The sequence below is a fragment of the Mixophyes fleayi genome, chromosome 12 (genome assembly GCF_038048845.1).
Source record: "Mixophyes fleayi isolate aMixFle1 chromosome 12, aMixFle1.hap1, whole genome shotgun sequence".
NCBI classification, from domain to species: domain Eukaryota; kingdom Metazoa; phylum Chordata; class Amphibia; order Anura; family Limnodynastidae; genus Mixophyes; species Mixophyes fleayi.
Window position 1 is genome coordinate 33,071,698 of NC_134413.1, and position 17,487 is coordinate 33,089,184.

The window sequence follows — 17,487 nt, forward strand, 5'->3', positions numbered from 1 at the left end:
TAAGTTGGTATAAATTCTCTACTACATTTAGTAAAAGTTGAAATCAATACTTGTTGCACACACGCTTAGAGCCCCCTTCATGTCGGCGGATCGAGGCATAGTGTCCCGACTGTTGCCTTAGCAACAGCCAGAACAAAACCGGAAGTGACATCCTGGTCATCATAGCGACAGCCAGGGGAACACAGTGAGTCACGGCGACTAGGGGCACCGCTGTGGCTCATAACACTGCCTTCCTTTCTGGCCACGCCCCTGCCTCTGTATCCCATCCCCTCTCTTCTCTATCTCAGTCATCCCTCTTCCCCTACTATCCCTCCTCTAGCCTATCTGCTCCACCCCTCCACTCTCTATATATGTCTCCCTCCACCAGCTTTGGAAGATGACAGGGGATGATTAATATTATGTGGAAGGGGGGAGTTTATAATATGTAAGGTGGGTATTATCGGTCAATTAGAATGGGATGGCTGTCCAGTTTCTTTTGTTCTGGTCCCCACAATTTATGAAGAATCCATTCCCCACTCTTACGTACGATAAAGAAAATCCCATTTGTTTTGTGCTTCCAAGAACATAAAGGAAATATAAATGGTTTACTCACTGAATTTTTATTTGCTTGAGTCTGAAGGCAGCACAAAGTAACCTTCCTAATAAAATGATTTTGCATGTTAGATCTTGAGAGGTTTATTGTTGGGATAGAATATTAACACAAAAGCTGGGGGTACATAATATAGGGGGAAGTAAGAAATGATCTATATTTCCTGCCTAAAAAAAATCTCAAACCCATATGCATACAAAACCTATTGTCCTTCCTTATTTTTCTCAGCCTGTTGCAGTTTCCTCTGTCCAGCTGAGCATTAGAACATAATAGTGAACATTAATTAAAACTGATGTACAGCAAAACAAAAAAGAGTTGTAACACATAGCAACCAATCAGATGTTTTCTTTCATCTTCTGAGCTGTATTAGGAAAGTTACACTTACAGAGCCTTAAGGCACGCAAAACGAAAGTATTCTGTGTTTTGTTTTTTTAAAACGCACGTAATTCGGGCATACGCACAACTGTATTCAACTAGAGGCTGAGCTGAAGAAACGTCTCTTGTTGAAAACGGGTCAAGGTGCGCTCTGCTTATATGGCACTTGCCGTATTGAGATAGACACAACACACGGCTGAATACGTAAAATACATATGTGGAATATAAAGTCCCAGCAGAACGCACAGAAAAAAGTATTCAATTATTGTCACTTGTTAATAATATAGTCACGCCCTTACTGTACATTGACTACGTGCATACTCCCCTTCTACTCCCACTTCCGCCCCCATGATTTCGTAGGCTGTCGGAAGTGTCCTGTACAGTTGAAGATGAATTCCATGCACTTGTGTTCACTGGCAGATAGTTCCTTTCTGGGCATGTCCAGTGCTATTTAATGCAAATTACTGAACTTATCTGCTTATACGTTCCTTAATGAATCAGGCCCACAATGCGATTGTTTGGAGGTGGATGCAGCACTTTGTTTCCCTGTGTACTAGTTTTCATAAATCCTCTCCATGGATTTTTTTTTAACACGTTTGAGTGGTTATACTCAGTACTGCCAAGGTCGGTTTCCAGTGTTCCTAAATATTTTGTTAAAATGTTTCTCCAAGAAGCATGAACTATAACAGGGGAGTGGACTATGCCAGCTGCAGTGTGTGTGTTTATATACACTCCTTTGGTATATATTGACATTTGAGGTCCCAGTTTTAATAGACAGCTGAAGTCAAATATTATTATAATTGTGATAACCAACGACTTAGAAATCTTAAAATTTATTTACTAGCACATGTCAAATTTAACTTAGGCAATCATCTTTTTTTTTTTTTTTTTAAAAGTCCATTGGGCAGCACTGGGGTACAGTGGTTAGTACTTCTGCCTCACAGTGCTGGAGTCATAAGGATCAATTCTGTCCTGGGCCCTAGTCTGTATGTGTATTGTAGACTTCAGTGGGACAGAGACTGGTGACTACATATCCTCTATACAGTGCTGTATAATATGATTAGTGCTATATAAATGAACAAAAATAAATACAGACTGGCTCGCCTAGGTGTAATTGTTGTGGTCATGATAGCCCCTCATGTGCTCTTTAGCCAAATGTATGCTTTACTGTAACTGGTGAATACCACATTTATGACCAGAGCTGTTGTAAGCAGTAGTGAGGTCAATCTTCCACACTTAATTCACCATTTTCTACAGTCCAAAAAGACTATATTAAATATACTCTGATAAAAAATAGGAGGTTTGCTTCTACATTATCTAAACAAAATGTTCTCCAAACAAATGGATTTCAACTCCTCTGAGAAGCTAATTTCTCCTCATATTTACAAATAGGTCAATTCTGTTACTTGATTACAGCTTACAGTAAATAACTATTTATCTGTAACACAATGGTTTTTAAGTTGTCTACCAATATGGAACATTATGAGGATTGATACAAAGGAAAAGCATGCTGTTGCCCATAGCAACCAATCAGATTTTGAAATTTTACAAGTGTCGTTGGTAAAGAGATCACCTGTTTCGTTTGCAATGGTTTTCATAACAGTCCCCAATAAATGTATTGTGGAACTTCTACCTGTGCTAGACCAGATTGCTGGGATACAAATTATTCTACCTGTGCTGTTGTGGAGACCTTTGTTGAAGAGGTCTGAGGACAGGTTAGAGAAACAGTGCCTTAAATCATGGGCATAAGTTCTATACCTATGTATGTGCATTGTGTAAACTAATGTTTACTTTATGAATCATCAGCATCGCTCACTGGAAGCCTCACACTGTAAACTTCCACAATGTTGTGTTATAACTGCAACAGCACATGGGAAAATAAACAGTAGCTCAATGTTTGTTCTTGGTAAGAGATGTTTGGCTATGAAATCTTCAATGCATGAAGGAAAAATAGTCATGGGATGTAGGTGTGCGCATTCACATCTCAACCAACCATGGCATGCTGCACTTAGTATTAAAGACTCAAAGAGGTACTTGTAACTGATCAAACTAGCCTTTCTCTTATGGACGAACAATACGCAGCTTCTGTTGTTTGATATGTTTTGTTCTATAGAAAATGTAGTACAACAAAGACTTTTAAGGTTTGAAACAAAAGATTTAAAAAACATCTTGTCGCTAGTTTTGTTTATATTGCATATCAAATCAACCACTTTCCTTCTGTTGTCCATGGCCTGATGCCCCTCTATCAGTGATGGGCAACAGGCTCCCTCCGAGCCTTCTAAATAAACTAAAGAAATGAGAACTCCAGATAATTGGTGTATTGTGCAGCTCCACTTACCTATAGGATAAGGTATGTAGAAGATTAGGGAGCACAAGTAAGTCAAAATTACAGAAATGTGTAGTTCTAGTACCATACAAATTGCCTTACTGTTCAAATGTAAATGGCTTCTGGAGTGCACAGTAGTAAGTGTTAACAGCAGATAGACCAAGTAAATGAAAATAAAAACAAAAGATAACAATAACCAACCAAAAAAGTAAATTAACAGATAAAACAAGGTAAATAAAAAGTAATAATGTTTATAGTTCTTGTCAGAGCTATACACATAATATACTTGTATACCATCCTCTAAACTATAAACATTTATTATTTTTTATTTACCTCGTTTTATTAGTTTATTCATTGACTTGGTCTACCTGTTGTTAACACTCACTATACACAGAAGCTATTTACATTTAAACAACAAGGCAATTTGTATGATGTTAGACTACACATTTCTGTATTTTCTCCTTAGTTGTGCTCCCTAATCCTCTATATGCCCTGCGAGCCTTCAACTGTGGCCCCAGCTCCTTCCTGCTTTACTGTCAGATCGGTTTATTATAGCTTGTAACACTTGTTTAAAATGTTACTGTTATTACAGATAGGTGTATCTTTCTTTGATTAAATATATTATTTTAACTTATTACTTAGATTAAGGGTAATGTTTGGCCCTTTTGAAGATTAGAGGGCCACACCATGTGGCCCCTGAAGTGCATCAGATTGCTCCATTCACACAGATAGACATATTAATGTGATATCGTTAGTTAATAGAGAGATAGGTCTATAGCTGCACAGGTATAAATATCTTTGCCCTCTTTACATAGCAGCACAATACAGGCATTCAGTATAGTTTTAGGGATGGGTTTTCCCTGAAGCACGGCATTAAACAGAGTGGAAATGGGGACCAATATTCCAGAATTTATTTTATAATAAGCTACAGAAAAACCATCTGGACCTGGCTATTTGCCAGATTTCTGATCTTTAACTACTTGTGTCATTTTTTCAGTCAATATATCTTTGCTTAGTTGTTCAGCTACTGAGTATGATAACTTGGGTTGACCTGGGTTTGAAAGGAAGTTATTAATGATCTCTTAATAAAGTGAAAAAAAAGATTGTCTGATCCAGTTGCAAAAAGGGAAAATAAATACATTTATTAACCAAGCACAGGGGCGCACGCAGGCGGGGGGGTTTCTGGTTCTCCAGAAACCCCTCCCCTATGCGAAGATCGGGGACTAAACAGTGCCCCTACATAGTACTGTACAGGAGCCGCGGCGCTGCCAAAGAAGCGCCCGCGGCGGTGCTGTATTTTAGTACAGTACCGCCGCGGACGCTTCTATGTTAGCGCCGCGGCTGCTGTACAATACAGTGCCGCCGAAATGGAGCTGCTGCACCCCTGAAGCATTGGTATTAATTGAATTATGCAACGTTGGCCTAGAGTTTCATTACTGAACCCTTTCTTACTGACTCACAGAGTGGAGTTTTTATACTATTTGAACAATGGAATCAGTTCAAAATATACATAAATTATGTATGGTCAAAAAATCAAAGGTAAATCTTAAATAGAAATATTATAATTAGTGGTCATATTTAGGGGGGTATTCAATTGTTAGCGTTAACGCAAAAAAACGAGCGCTCAAAAAATATTACAAAAACGGTAATATTGCGCGCGAAAAGCGTTAATACGGTAGTTTACTCGCGGAATTTCAGCTCGCGAGCTGAAATTCCGCGAGTAATTACCGTATTAACGCTAAGATTTTTTGAGCGCTCGTTTGAGAGCGTTAACGCTAACAATTGAATACCCCCCTTAGTCTTAAATAAATAAGGATTTAACAACAGATATGATAGTGACATTTTGCAAGACTCTAAAACATTTACTCATTAGAGATTCCAGTCTTTCTCGGAATGTTAATCAGGGCCTGGTTCACATAATCAATTACTTTCCACACCTAGGTGTGTACATATGACATATGACTGTGTTTAAACTAAATATATGTGCAAACCTAGGTTGTACATATTGATTAGTTTCACAAGTAATACATGAGACCCTAATTAATATTCACAGTGAGTAATGACTGAATGGAATTTTATTCAAGTGTAACAAAGAGGCCTATCTGTCACACCTCTAACAGAGGGATGGGTAATAACCCAGGGTGTCTGTAGGAACAGGCTGCTGACAGGGTTAAGTCCTGGCACAGGAAAACTCCTAGGCTGAACACACACAGGTGGTCTAATGAGGTAATTAGATCAAAGGATGGGATTTTCTGTATATAAACCTGTATTGTGCCTTTGTGCAGGGTGACCGATGCCAGATAGTGGCCGATGACTAGGCAGGAAGACTGTGTCCTAGCCAGAGTTAGGGTCACCTAGTTGTTATCCTGATGGTAAGTGAGCTATTTATCTGTGATGTGAACACTAAAAGCACAGTTTATTCAGCAACAAGTTGTTTGTGTCTGATATCTGCCGGATCTCAGTGTCACACAATATAGGAATCTTAGGTTTTATTTATCTTACTTAATAAAGACAAATATAGCGTCATAATAAAATATAACAAACTAACAATTAAAGATTCTATCAAATCGATTTAAAAATTACACTTCAACATTCTTCATTAGGACCATATTAGATACAGGTTCTTGTTTAATTTATATCATTTGGACTAATAGTATATTAATAGCAACGGATCTTATCTGCACTTCCTTCAAATAGGTAAAGCAGCCAGGAAGGAGAAAAGTAGGGAAACCTAAAACCTACCAAAAATGGATACTAAAACACAGATAAATCTCCAGGCGCTATAATGTAAATCAGTTCAGTTTATAGTATAGAGAATTCTGGTACACGAATAAATAGTGAGCAATTCAAAGCCATAAAGAAACAATTTCACTATATCAGCGGTTCCCAAAGTCGGTGCCGCGGCCGCCCTTGCATAAGAAGAAAAATGAAAAAAACAAACAAAAAACAATCCAGCGCCGGATCCTCCTCCTCACTGATAGCCGGGCGTGACTTCATCACGTCCGACAGTGTCAGTGAGGAGGAGCAGCAGCAGAGAGAAAGAAGACAGCAGAAAATGAGGAAAGAAGGTAAGTAAAGGAACGGAGAGTGAAGGGGGACACAGGGTGACATGCTGCTGAAGGGGGGACACAGGGTGACATTCTACTGAAGGGGGGGACGCAGGGTGACATGCTACTGAAGGGGGGACGCAGGGTGACATGCTACTGAAGGGGGGACACAGGGTGACATGCTGCTGAAGGGGGGACACAGGGTGACATTCTACTGAAGGGGGGACGCAGGGTGACATGCTACTGAAGGGGGGACACAGGGTGACATGCTGCTGAAGGGATGACACAGGGTGACATGCTGCTGAAGGGGGGATGCAGGGTGAGATGCTGATGAAGGGGGGGCACAAAGTGAGAGGCTGCTGAAGGGGGGGTGGGACACGGTGAGATGCTGCTGAAGGGGGGACACAGGGTGAGAGGCTGCTGAAGGGGGGGACACAGGGTGAGAGGCTGCTGAAGGGGGGGACACAGGGTGAGAGGCTGCTGAATGGGGGGACACAGGGTGAGATGCTGCTGAATGGGGGGACACAGGGTGAGATGCTGCTGAATGGGGGGACACAGGGTGAGATGCTGCTGAAGGGGGGACACAGGGTGAGATGCTGCTGAAGGGGGGACACAGGGTGATTGGCTGCTGAAGGGGGGGACACAGGGTGATTGGCTGCTGAAGGGGGGGACACAGGGTGAGAGGCTGCTGAAGGGGGGACACAGGGTGAGAGGCTGCTGAAGGGGGGACACAGGGTGAGATGCTGCTGAATGCAGGGGACACAGGGTGAGAGGCTGCTGAATGCGGGGGACACAGGGTGAGAGGCTGCTGAAGGGGGGACACAGGATGAGAGGCTGCTGAAGGAGGGGGGACACAGGGTGAGAGACTGCTGAATGCAGGGGACACAGGGTGAGATGCTGCTGAAGGGGGGGTGGGCACAGGATGAGATGCTGTTGAAGGGTGACACGGTGAGATGCTGCTGAAGGGGGGGGGGCGACACAGAGTGTGAGATGATGAAGGGGCCTAAATACATCTTACATTATTTTGACCTAACTACTTAAAAATAAACGGGACTACCCGGTAATTATTTTGTCTTAGGGGTGCCTTGGAAAGATTATGGTGACCCTAAGGGTGCCTCGAACTGAGAAAGTTTGGGAACCACTGCACCATATCATTATAGTGCCTGGTGATTTTTCTATGTATTAGTATCCACATTTGGACTAATAGTTTTGAAATTGATCTCTGAAATTTATAATTGTAAATTAGGTCTCCTGTTAGGGTTCTTATGGCAAGTATATTGCCATGAGAGTTCTAGTAGCCAGATTATCTATCCGTATCTACTTTTTCATATGTGTTGATTTAACTATCTGAGGTTTTTGGTAGATACATAAATTTAGTTTGGCTTTATCCCTTCTTAGGTTTTCAAAAGTTGCAGTGTTTGGTGATAAAGTATGTTGTATTTGCGTCATTTAATTCCATAGATTAAGCTATATAATTTGCAAGTGTATCCTTTTAATTCTGGAAGCCATACAAGAAAACTGCTTTATGAGCTTCCCATTACACAATTGGGGAAGGTTCTGGTCATTGAGTGTGAAGCATTTGTTTGAGAGATCTCTAAGTTGTATGTATGGTACATGAAGCTACCCAGCCATGCTGTTTCTCTCAGTTCTCATCCTCTAATGGAATCGTTTTTTTATTTTTGCATGTAAAGTCTGACAGTAAATGCATCAATATTAGGAGGGATTTCTCAATACCCAATTTCCTCAGGGGGAAACCAATGCATACAGCCTGATTGCATTTGTTTGCCAAGTGGCTGGGTGTTTCCATTCCTCGATGATGTCTTTAACCAAGTTGCCCCCAGAAAAATCATGTCCAGCAGACAGTTTTTCAGCTACTTTTTAATTAACATCACATTATGAATAAATGTAATAAGACCACCTATCAGGTTTGGGTCAAATTTTCAGTCTTATTGAATGTTTCCTGATTCAGATACAGTATGTCAGACCAGACCTGGATTGCTGTAACTTGTGGCCATCTCAGCCAAGTTCCTGTGTGTCAAAGTTTGCCTGAGAATTCGTAATTAGGCACATATGCTGCTGCTGCAGAGGCTAACAGCTATGCATATGGGAGTAAATATGCTCATGAAGTGTAAATTCTCATGCTTTACATCCAAATCTGCATCAGCCCATTTGTGTTTATTCACCAGGTTCTGTATACACAATCTACTGCATCCTAAAATATTACTCCACTGTTTAGTGCATCACTATCCTGCTCAAAACCACTGCCCTACTCACATTATCACGTTTTGGAGCTGCTCATCCAGCCATTGCTTGACCTCCATCATCTGCCCCCTGCAGTCACTGAGGTCATTATCAGTCTCATCTAATCAAGAACTAGTATGGAACTGTAATGAGGATTCACTGTACTGTAGGCACGAGACTATTAGGACTCACTCACACCTGTCCACTCTTAGCGTGAAATCCAGCTGCCTCAAAACCACATTAAAAAACAACATGGACAATTTCTTAAGGTTTAGTTTCCACTTTTTTCTTTTTTAAACATTTTACTGCTGCATTCAACATTTTAGAATGAGGCACAACTTATTGTACATGCATTACTAATTATCAGTACAGTACATTGTATACATGAAATATCAATTCAGCAAATGCGCACAGTAAAGGTTTTAAAAACGCATCTGAATAGATATTTCTGATGGCGTTAGCTATAGCCCAAACACTTAACATACATCTAGTCAACCAAAGATGCAACAAGTGGAGTCCACCATCTGGATGGGGGGGATTACCAAGGAGTTCCATTCGTATTACACAAAGCTGTAGAACAATTTAGCTCCCCTCACTCAGACCTATCTAGCAAAATTAAAATGACCAAATGTCTTGAAAACTGCAACTTCCCTAAGGTCTGAGAAGAATTGGAAGCCATCATTAAGACCTCTCTTCTTGGTAAGAGGACTAGTACCGATGGATTCTCCATCTATTATAGAACATTTCAAGACAAATTTGACCCCCGCTTATGCTCCAAGCTTTCAATGAGGTCTCAAATGACTTTCTTAGCACTCCTTAGAAGCACATATTACCGTGAGCCCAAAGGAAGGGTAGGAACCCACCCAGTGCTCTAGCGAGACCCATATCCTGACTTAATATAGAAGTCAGGCACCACTAGACAATCCTCTCCTGCCAGATCTTGTTCACAACAAGCAGGCGGGCTTTGTCCCAGGCAGTGAAGCCAGGGACACCACAAAGGTCATAGATTTTATTCAACATCTCTTTGGTCCTTCCTGTAAACAAGAGATTCTTGCACTATATAGGTCTGTGTCTGCTTTCGGATCCAATCCATACCCCCAATGGCACTAGGCAGGGCTATCTCTTCTCTCCTTTGATTTTTGTATCATGTATGCAGTCCCTTTCCACATTGTCATCTCAAGGCTGACATCAAAGATCTGCTTTTTTTAAAAAATTTGTGAATGACCTTAGCCATCCCGACCTGCCCCACTACAACACTGCCAATACTTGTAGATGAATTCAGGACCCATAGGCATGTCTATAATTTTAAGAAATTACACTAAATAAGTGGTCCTCAGTTTGAATATCACCAACAGAACGGCTTCAGGTCTCCAAACCACCTTTTGTTGTTTCCTGGCACCCATCAAAGAATCAAAACTTGGGTATTGTGTTGTCCTCAGATGTAGCAAAGTTATTCAGCCTCAACCTCATGTCTCTCAAACAAGGTGCAGAAAGATCTAAAGCAATGGAAAAAACAGCAATTCTCCTGGTTGGGAAGCATTAATATTGTAAAAATAACTTCTTCCCAGGATTATGTGTTATGTAGGTGGCCCAGATTTAAGATTCTCCCAAAATGTGGTTGATTTACAAAATATGGCCCATGACTGTCTGGGGAGGTAAGAGATCCAGGTGTAAGCATGATTTGCTATATCAATGTGAGGATAGAAGAATTACAGCTACCCAAGTTCTCATGCTACCACAAACCAATGATGCTTAGGAGCATTTTAGGCTGGACTCAATTGGGGAGTGCAAGGCAGTAAACAAAAATGGAAAACTTGTACTCAAACTCATTGCTTTTGCTCTTTAAACTACCCTAAATCTCACACCTCTAGTGTTGGAGACCACTTCATATTCGCAGGAATCTCTTCAACACTGTCCCCTCTCACATACAATCCAGATTTCCCTCCAGGTCTTAATCATAATCTTGGACTAAGGCAAGAGTGAGATGTGTAGATCAGCTTGTTGGTAAGGGGGTCCTGGTCAGTCTTCAAAATATGACTTCACCCTCACACCTCAGGGACATTGGGTCTACCTTCAAATTACATTTCTTGTCAAAACCTGGTTGCCTCAATTCAAAAGGGAAATTCACATTTTGATTTACTATGCATAACTGTTTCAATCCCAACACACCATTACTATTCTCTACAAATTACTTATGGAGGACTTGTCTCATGTCACACCCCAATTTAATGGAATATGGAACATGTGACGTTAGTGACAATGAACGGACAAATGTATTTCAAATGACTCATGCATGTTCACTTTGTATCTCAGTTGTGGAGACAATTTGAAATAAAGTCAATATAGTACAGGACACCTAGCCTGCTGCATAAATGTTTATCTACTGTTTCTGCTTCTTGCTGGAGGTGCAACTCCTCTACAGGAACATTCTTCCATATAAGGTAGGGTTGCCAATATGCAGAGAGTTTGGGGAAAACACTGTTTAGTCTCTGAAAGATAGTAGATCTGCTGTTCTGGCTCCTCTTCCAAATGCATCCCTCTCCAGTTACAAAAAGTCCCTTCGAAAACATTTAAACAATGCCACATCTTACTTTACTTAGACCCCAAGAGATTGCTTGTGATTTGACTATGCCATTTTGGAAGAAAATTGGCTGTGTCAGACTTTGTAGTGAGATACCACCTAACCTCCAAGCTTATGGAATCCCCCCCCATGTTAGTTTTACCCTGTTGATCACTCACATCCTCAACCAACCCTCTGTTCACTTATATCTTCCTATAAGTTACTTCAATGGTTTATTTGTTAAAGGGTAAATAAGAAATTGTAAGCAATATTCTGTGGTTTAATATATTGGCCGATTCTTTTGCTTTGTAATTTTAATAGATTTCATCTCTAAAACATGTCTGAAGCAGAAATTAGTTTTCATGCTTCTTGCCAGTGTGTATGAACAAGCCCTCAATGTGCCTCTAGCTCATTTAATACTGTAAATGCAGCAACAAACGCACAAGTCACAGGCCATAAGAATGCTGCATCGGTTACTGTAGTCCTCAGCTGAATGGCAGATGTGTCAGGACTCCTGCACCAATACAGAACAAGATGGGCTGACAAGTAGACAACTGAGCAACTAAAATCTGTATACTTCACTTTTAAAGTAATTTCAAGTTACAATATGCAGTCCCATGTGTTGGAAGATAAACTGCTTTCAAGCATATTTACCACCCAGATCATTAATCTGTTCTGACCTCCTAATATAGAGAGACCCATGAGATTCTTTTATAGCATTTTTGGTTTTTATTAAGAGTCACAAGTTGATATTACAAGAGAAGACTCCATACTGCACAGGCAGCATCAGCTGTTACTCCAATACAAAAAGTTCTGCCTTGTTCTTGTCATCAGATAGGTCTTAGCGGGTTCCAATAGTCACTTGCCAGACTCTGATCAAGTTGTCAGTGTAGCCAGCGAAGAGAGTCTAAAGAAGGGGAAATGTGTTAGGAACCAAACTAGGTTGCAGATACACAAATAAAAAGAAAGTTTAAAATTGCCATTTAGTGTATGAAACCCATTTCTGTAGCATTCACATTCCCTCTGCTTACTGTATATTCAGTTGCAGATTGCCACATCTGAGCACTAAATAGCCTTTTCCATTAACGAAGCCACTTCTTGCAAACAATGTTGTCTACAAAGCTATCAATTCATATGGCTGTAAAATTATGCCACTAGTGGAAGATTTACTTTGTAAATAACTTTCAATCTACAAATTATGCCACAGTTTAGGTAGGGAAACTGGATGACACTGAGCAAATGGGGTGGAACAGCTAATTACAATCAGTGCAAGAATGTCTATTAAGAACAATGCCACATTATATGAAAGTAACACAAGCATAACAAGTTCATTACCTGTCCATCAGCTGACCAGGCCAGAGAAGTACATTGAGGTGGTTCAGCTTTGCTGCTTGTACTGATCACTTCCTGCTTCAGTTCGTCTACAATGATCTTACCCTCAAGATCCTAGAAAAAAAGAGTAAGCGTTAGATACAAAAATATAGCAAGGTCTAGAATCTAGATTGTGCAAAAGACTACTTGCTCAGCAACAGCCTCTGAGTTTCAGCAATGAGCATCAGATGGCATTAGAAAACATCACCGCAAGAATTACATAGATATCTATCACATCAACCAGTCACATTAAAACCACCTGCCTAATATTGTGTAGGTCCCCCTTGTGCCATCAAAACATCTGACCCATCCAGGGATGGACTCCACAAGACCTCTGAAAGTGTCCTGTGGAAACTGGCACCAAGACATTAGCAGCAGAATCTAGAAGTCCAGAAAGTCGCCAGGTGGGGGCTCCATGGCTCAGACTTGTTTAACCAGCACATGCCACAGATGCTCGATTTTGTTATCCTTCCTTGGACCACTTTGGGTAGTTACTAACCACTGCATATTGGGAACACACCACAAGACCTGCTGCCTTGGAGATGCTCTGTACCAGTCATATTGCCATAACAATTTAGCCCTTGTCAAAGTCACTCAGATCCTTAGGCTTACCCATTTTCCTGCTTCCAGTACACCAACTACAAGAACTGACTGTTCACTTGCTGCCTAATATATCCCTGCCCCTTGACAGGTGCCATTGTAAGATAATCAATGTTATTCACTTGTCAGTTATTCTAGTGTTGTGGCTGATCTGTACATACACATACCTATAGATATACACATTATATATACTTGAAATATTTTAATTGTAAGTGGAAGTTCTGCTAAAACCCCCACAGGAGCGCATATTCCAATTCTTTTGTAAAGTGCTAAGTTATTACATACTTTAACAAGTTACATTTTCCCCTGCAGTCATACATCACAGGGTCATTAGACAGTCCCAACAGTGCACAGTTTTAGTCGTGACATACCCAGATTTTGATGCTTGGCCCGGTGGCAGCACACAGCCAGTAACGGTTAGGGCTGAAACAGAGGGCATTGATGATGTCTCCACTATCAAGGGTGTACAAGTGTTTCCCCTCGTTCAAATCCCACAGCATTGCTTGTCCATCCTGGAAACAAAAGGACATTAGCAAACATGGAGAGGAAGGGAATGCAGAACAAGTGAAATTATTTTTTTTAAACAGTAACATTATGGCAAGGGGGGGGGGGCAGTATATTTACACACATGTGCAATTACAACTCAATTCACACTTCCAGCTGCTGACTTACATTAACAGTTTCCAAATAAAACAACTTGATGTGAACATTAAGGCATTACCTTAACTACTGACACAATGGTCAAATATAGCCCTGTCACCCAACTAGACCTCCAATACTAGACTTCTATGAAAGTAGAAACCATATGTGTAAGATTGTTATTCCTCAAATTATAAAGAAACGCATGCAGTAGTAGACTAGCAAAAGCTACATGGGAAAGTAGTACTACAAGATTTTGTAAGTGTTCATTTACTGCGAGAGCTCTACAAGGACACATTACAGTTGCAGAATTGCTTAGTGACTGGCATTAAAACTATTCCACTTGTTGCCATGTGACCCGATGCATTCAATTGCATGCAACATAAAACCTTCCAAAACACATTGACAGTAAAAATTCAAAACAAAGTATCAATGAAAAAAAAAAAAAAATGCAGAAAGGTGTATTCAGTGCCCTAAGTTATAAGGAAACCAAACAGAAGGATTTACACCAGACAAATATATAAAAGAGTGAATAGTAAGTGAACCCAGCACTTCACACTTCTAGCCCCAAGTTTACATCAGCCAAAGCAGAAAAACTGACAGCTAAAGCCACATATGCTTTACGTTGTTTCAGCGAATCTGGTTTTAAGCTTTAATAGGGCAGGCTCATTTGGATTCATAAAAAACAAACCTAAAAACAATCACCTTGGATATCCTCAATAACACCACAATTAAAAGCCTGTTTATAGTGCCGTTTAATAGCCAATCAAGTCTGAAATCCCCACAAGACGTTTCCCCTGTTCTCACCTTGCCCCCAGAGGCACACAATGATCCATCAGGTGACACAGTTACAGTGTTCAGGAAGCCACTGTGACCAATGTGGTTGGTCTTTAGTTTGCAGTTAGCCAGATTCCAAACCTGAAATGAAAATATTCAAATTAACAAAATGACATGACCTGGAAAACGTTATCACAGGTTCTTACACATGTGCCATGCAGGAGCAGAGAAATGATTTGTTACAACTACAGTAACATTAAGTTGAGGGGGACTGTATATTTACATACATGTGTAATTTCTATACTGTATGTATAGAAAGAGTGAAATGGTAATTTGCACATGTAAGACTTCCATTAACCGTGCCCGTTTTTATATTTGACTAAGGAACCAATAATGAAATACATGCCGACATGTTTATTTAAATTAGGTGAACTGATATGTTGAAGATATCTGATGAAGTACAAAAGTGAGAACTAATTACAGCTTTTAAAAATCTTTATACAGAGGTGAGATTCTAGAGAAGTACAGTAGTGGCAGACTACAGACTTCTCTGCACTCTTAAGTACTTCTATACTACATACAGTCCATGATCTAAATCTACCCAGATCACCCCAACTACAGGACATCCCCCAAATCAATCTCACCTTCACCATCTTGTCCCATCCACAGGATACGATGATGGGATTGCTGCTGTTAGGTGAGAAACGGACACAAGAGACCCATTCTGAATGAGATTCCTCCTGCAAAATAAACATTGTTAGTCCTTACTCCAGATCTACAAAACAAACTGAACAAATAAGTTTAGTTTTCAGATTGAGTGCAGGCTGTTGCAGCTTCCCTGGTCCCATTCATAATTGCAGGTTTGTCAGCCTGTGACACAGTTTCTTTAAGAAACACTCAGAACAGATTCTCTAATCATGAGGACCAGAGGAGCCAGATTATTCCAATACCCATCTTTCAGATATGACCCTTTCTGACCTGCACTGTGTATTTGCACACTCCCAGTGTGTTCCACAACTTGATGGTCTTGTCACGGGATCCAGACACAATCTGACGGTTATCAGCTGAGAAAGCCACACTCAGAACATCCTTGGTGTGACCCACAAAGCGTCTTGTGGTGGTGCCACTGTGGAGTGAAATAAAATAGATTATACAAGTATTCATACCATCCAGACATACTAGCTGACCGTTATCACCGCTTCATTGAGAGAATATACCAACATAGCAAAATGGAATCATTTAGTTTCACTGCAGCCCTGATCCATAAATTGCTCAGACTATGTACCTATATCAAGTACCAACCAGCTTTAAACATTTTAACAATTTGACACACTGGTCAGCCTATAATTATAGCAACGAACTTCCTATACCATTGCACTGATGCTCTGTATAGTTATGCTATGGCCGTAAATATATTTACACATGTACAGCAAAGTTCTTTACTGTTCAACTATTGTAGATGAATGGGCATATTCAATTATATGAATATCCCACGGCATTAAAACTATTACCGTTATTACGGTAATAGTAAGCTGGATTTCAGCTCTCGGCTCAGGGAGCTGAAATACAGCGAGAAAACTACTGTAATAACAGTATTTACGCGCACTATTACCGTAATAACGGTAATAGTGCGCTCACCGCAAGATTTTTTGCCAATTGAATATGCCCCGAAGAGTTCTATGCAGCCAATAGAACCCCAACATTTAACCCCCACCAAGTGTGCCGGGAAAGTCGTCTATGTGACAACCAAACAACCTCAAAACACTTACGTGGTAAGGTCCCACAGCCGCAAAGTCCCATCCCAAGATCCCGACAGAGCAAACTGCCCATCAGATGAGATGACAACGTCACTGACAAAGTGGGAGTGACCACGTAGGGCGCGCTGAGGGACACCATAGTTTGTTTCGTCACGAGTCAGCTTCCACATGATGACAGTCTTATCTAGAACAGGTAAAAAAAAATAAAAAAAATGAAACTTAGTGTTAAAAACAGATGACACTTGTGAAGCAGATCTAATTCCCGCCTTGGAAAAATCTGTTAAATGCTATACTTAAATAGTGGAAAGCAAAAAGATACTGGAAGCAACAAATAACTGAACTAAACACTATCAATATAAAAACAAAACACTGCCGTCTATAACTGCTCAGACAAAAGCCACTACCATAAACAAGTAAGCAGTGAAAAGGTGCCAAGAGTATAACAAACAGATCACTTGTTTCTGTTATCCTCCCTCAAATTAGTTAACCTATGACAAGTGCAAATATATATATATATATATATATATATATATATATATATATATATATACATACATACATATATACATACACACACATACACATCTTTAAGAATAGCACAATACTTACAAAACATGCACATAACTAATATATGAAGACAACCACAGGACACATATGCAGGCCTAGTCATCGGCTAGATGTCATGTATAGCTCACATGCTTTATGTCATATACAGAAGACAAGATCGTGCACAAGGACAGGCAGGAAGGCCACATATCTTAACAAGGGAGTATGCAGCAGAGATCTGCCAGCACCCCACACAGTGTACTGTCAGGCCCACGCTGGCACTGCACAAGCAAAGGCTAATTAAAGTCACTTTTCACACACCCTTTACGCACAGGCCAACCAGGCCATTTAATATACAAACACAGCTATACACACATGTAAACCGATGGTGTACTTTATAGAATGGACGTGTATACACATGTATCTCACCCCGGGAAGAGCTGAGGATCATGTCCGGGAACTGCGGAGTGGTTGCTATTTGGGTAACCCAACCATTATGACCCTTAAGGGTCCCCCGAAGGGTCATCTGCTCGGTCATGATCGGAATTTGTCTGGGGACGCTCCACCGGAGAAGGATGGAGGGGGATTGCGTTAATCAGGTCTCTTTAGACCGGGAAAAGGCGGAAATGAGCGCAGACGCGGCTTATATACACAACGTG

At 40.6% G+C, this 17,487-nt stretch overlaps 1 protein-coding gene across 1 annotated transcript; it reads right to left on the bottom strand.

The window, feature by feature from the left end:
- Positions 1-11,844: 11,844 nt before the first annotated feature.
- LOC142108539 (small ribosomal subunit protein RACK1) lies at positions 11,845-17,463 on the bottom strand. Its single transcript, XM_075192274.1, has 8 exons — positions 17,258-17,463; positions 16,295-16,466; positions 15,504-15,651; positions 15,170-15,265; positions 14,556-14,666; positions 13,481-13,621; positions 12,474-12,584; positions 11,845-12,045 (listed from the first exon to the last, which is right to left on the bottom strand). The coding sequence occupies exons 1-8, from the start codon at positions 17,364-17,366 to the stop codon at positions 11,980-11,982; spliced, it is 954 nt and encodes a 317-aa protein (XP_075048375.1). The 5' UTR covers positions 17,367-17,463; the 3' UTR covers positions 11,845-11,979.
- Positions 17,464-17,487: the final 24 nt, after the last annotated feature.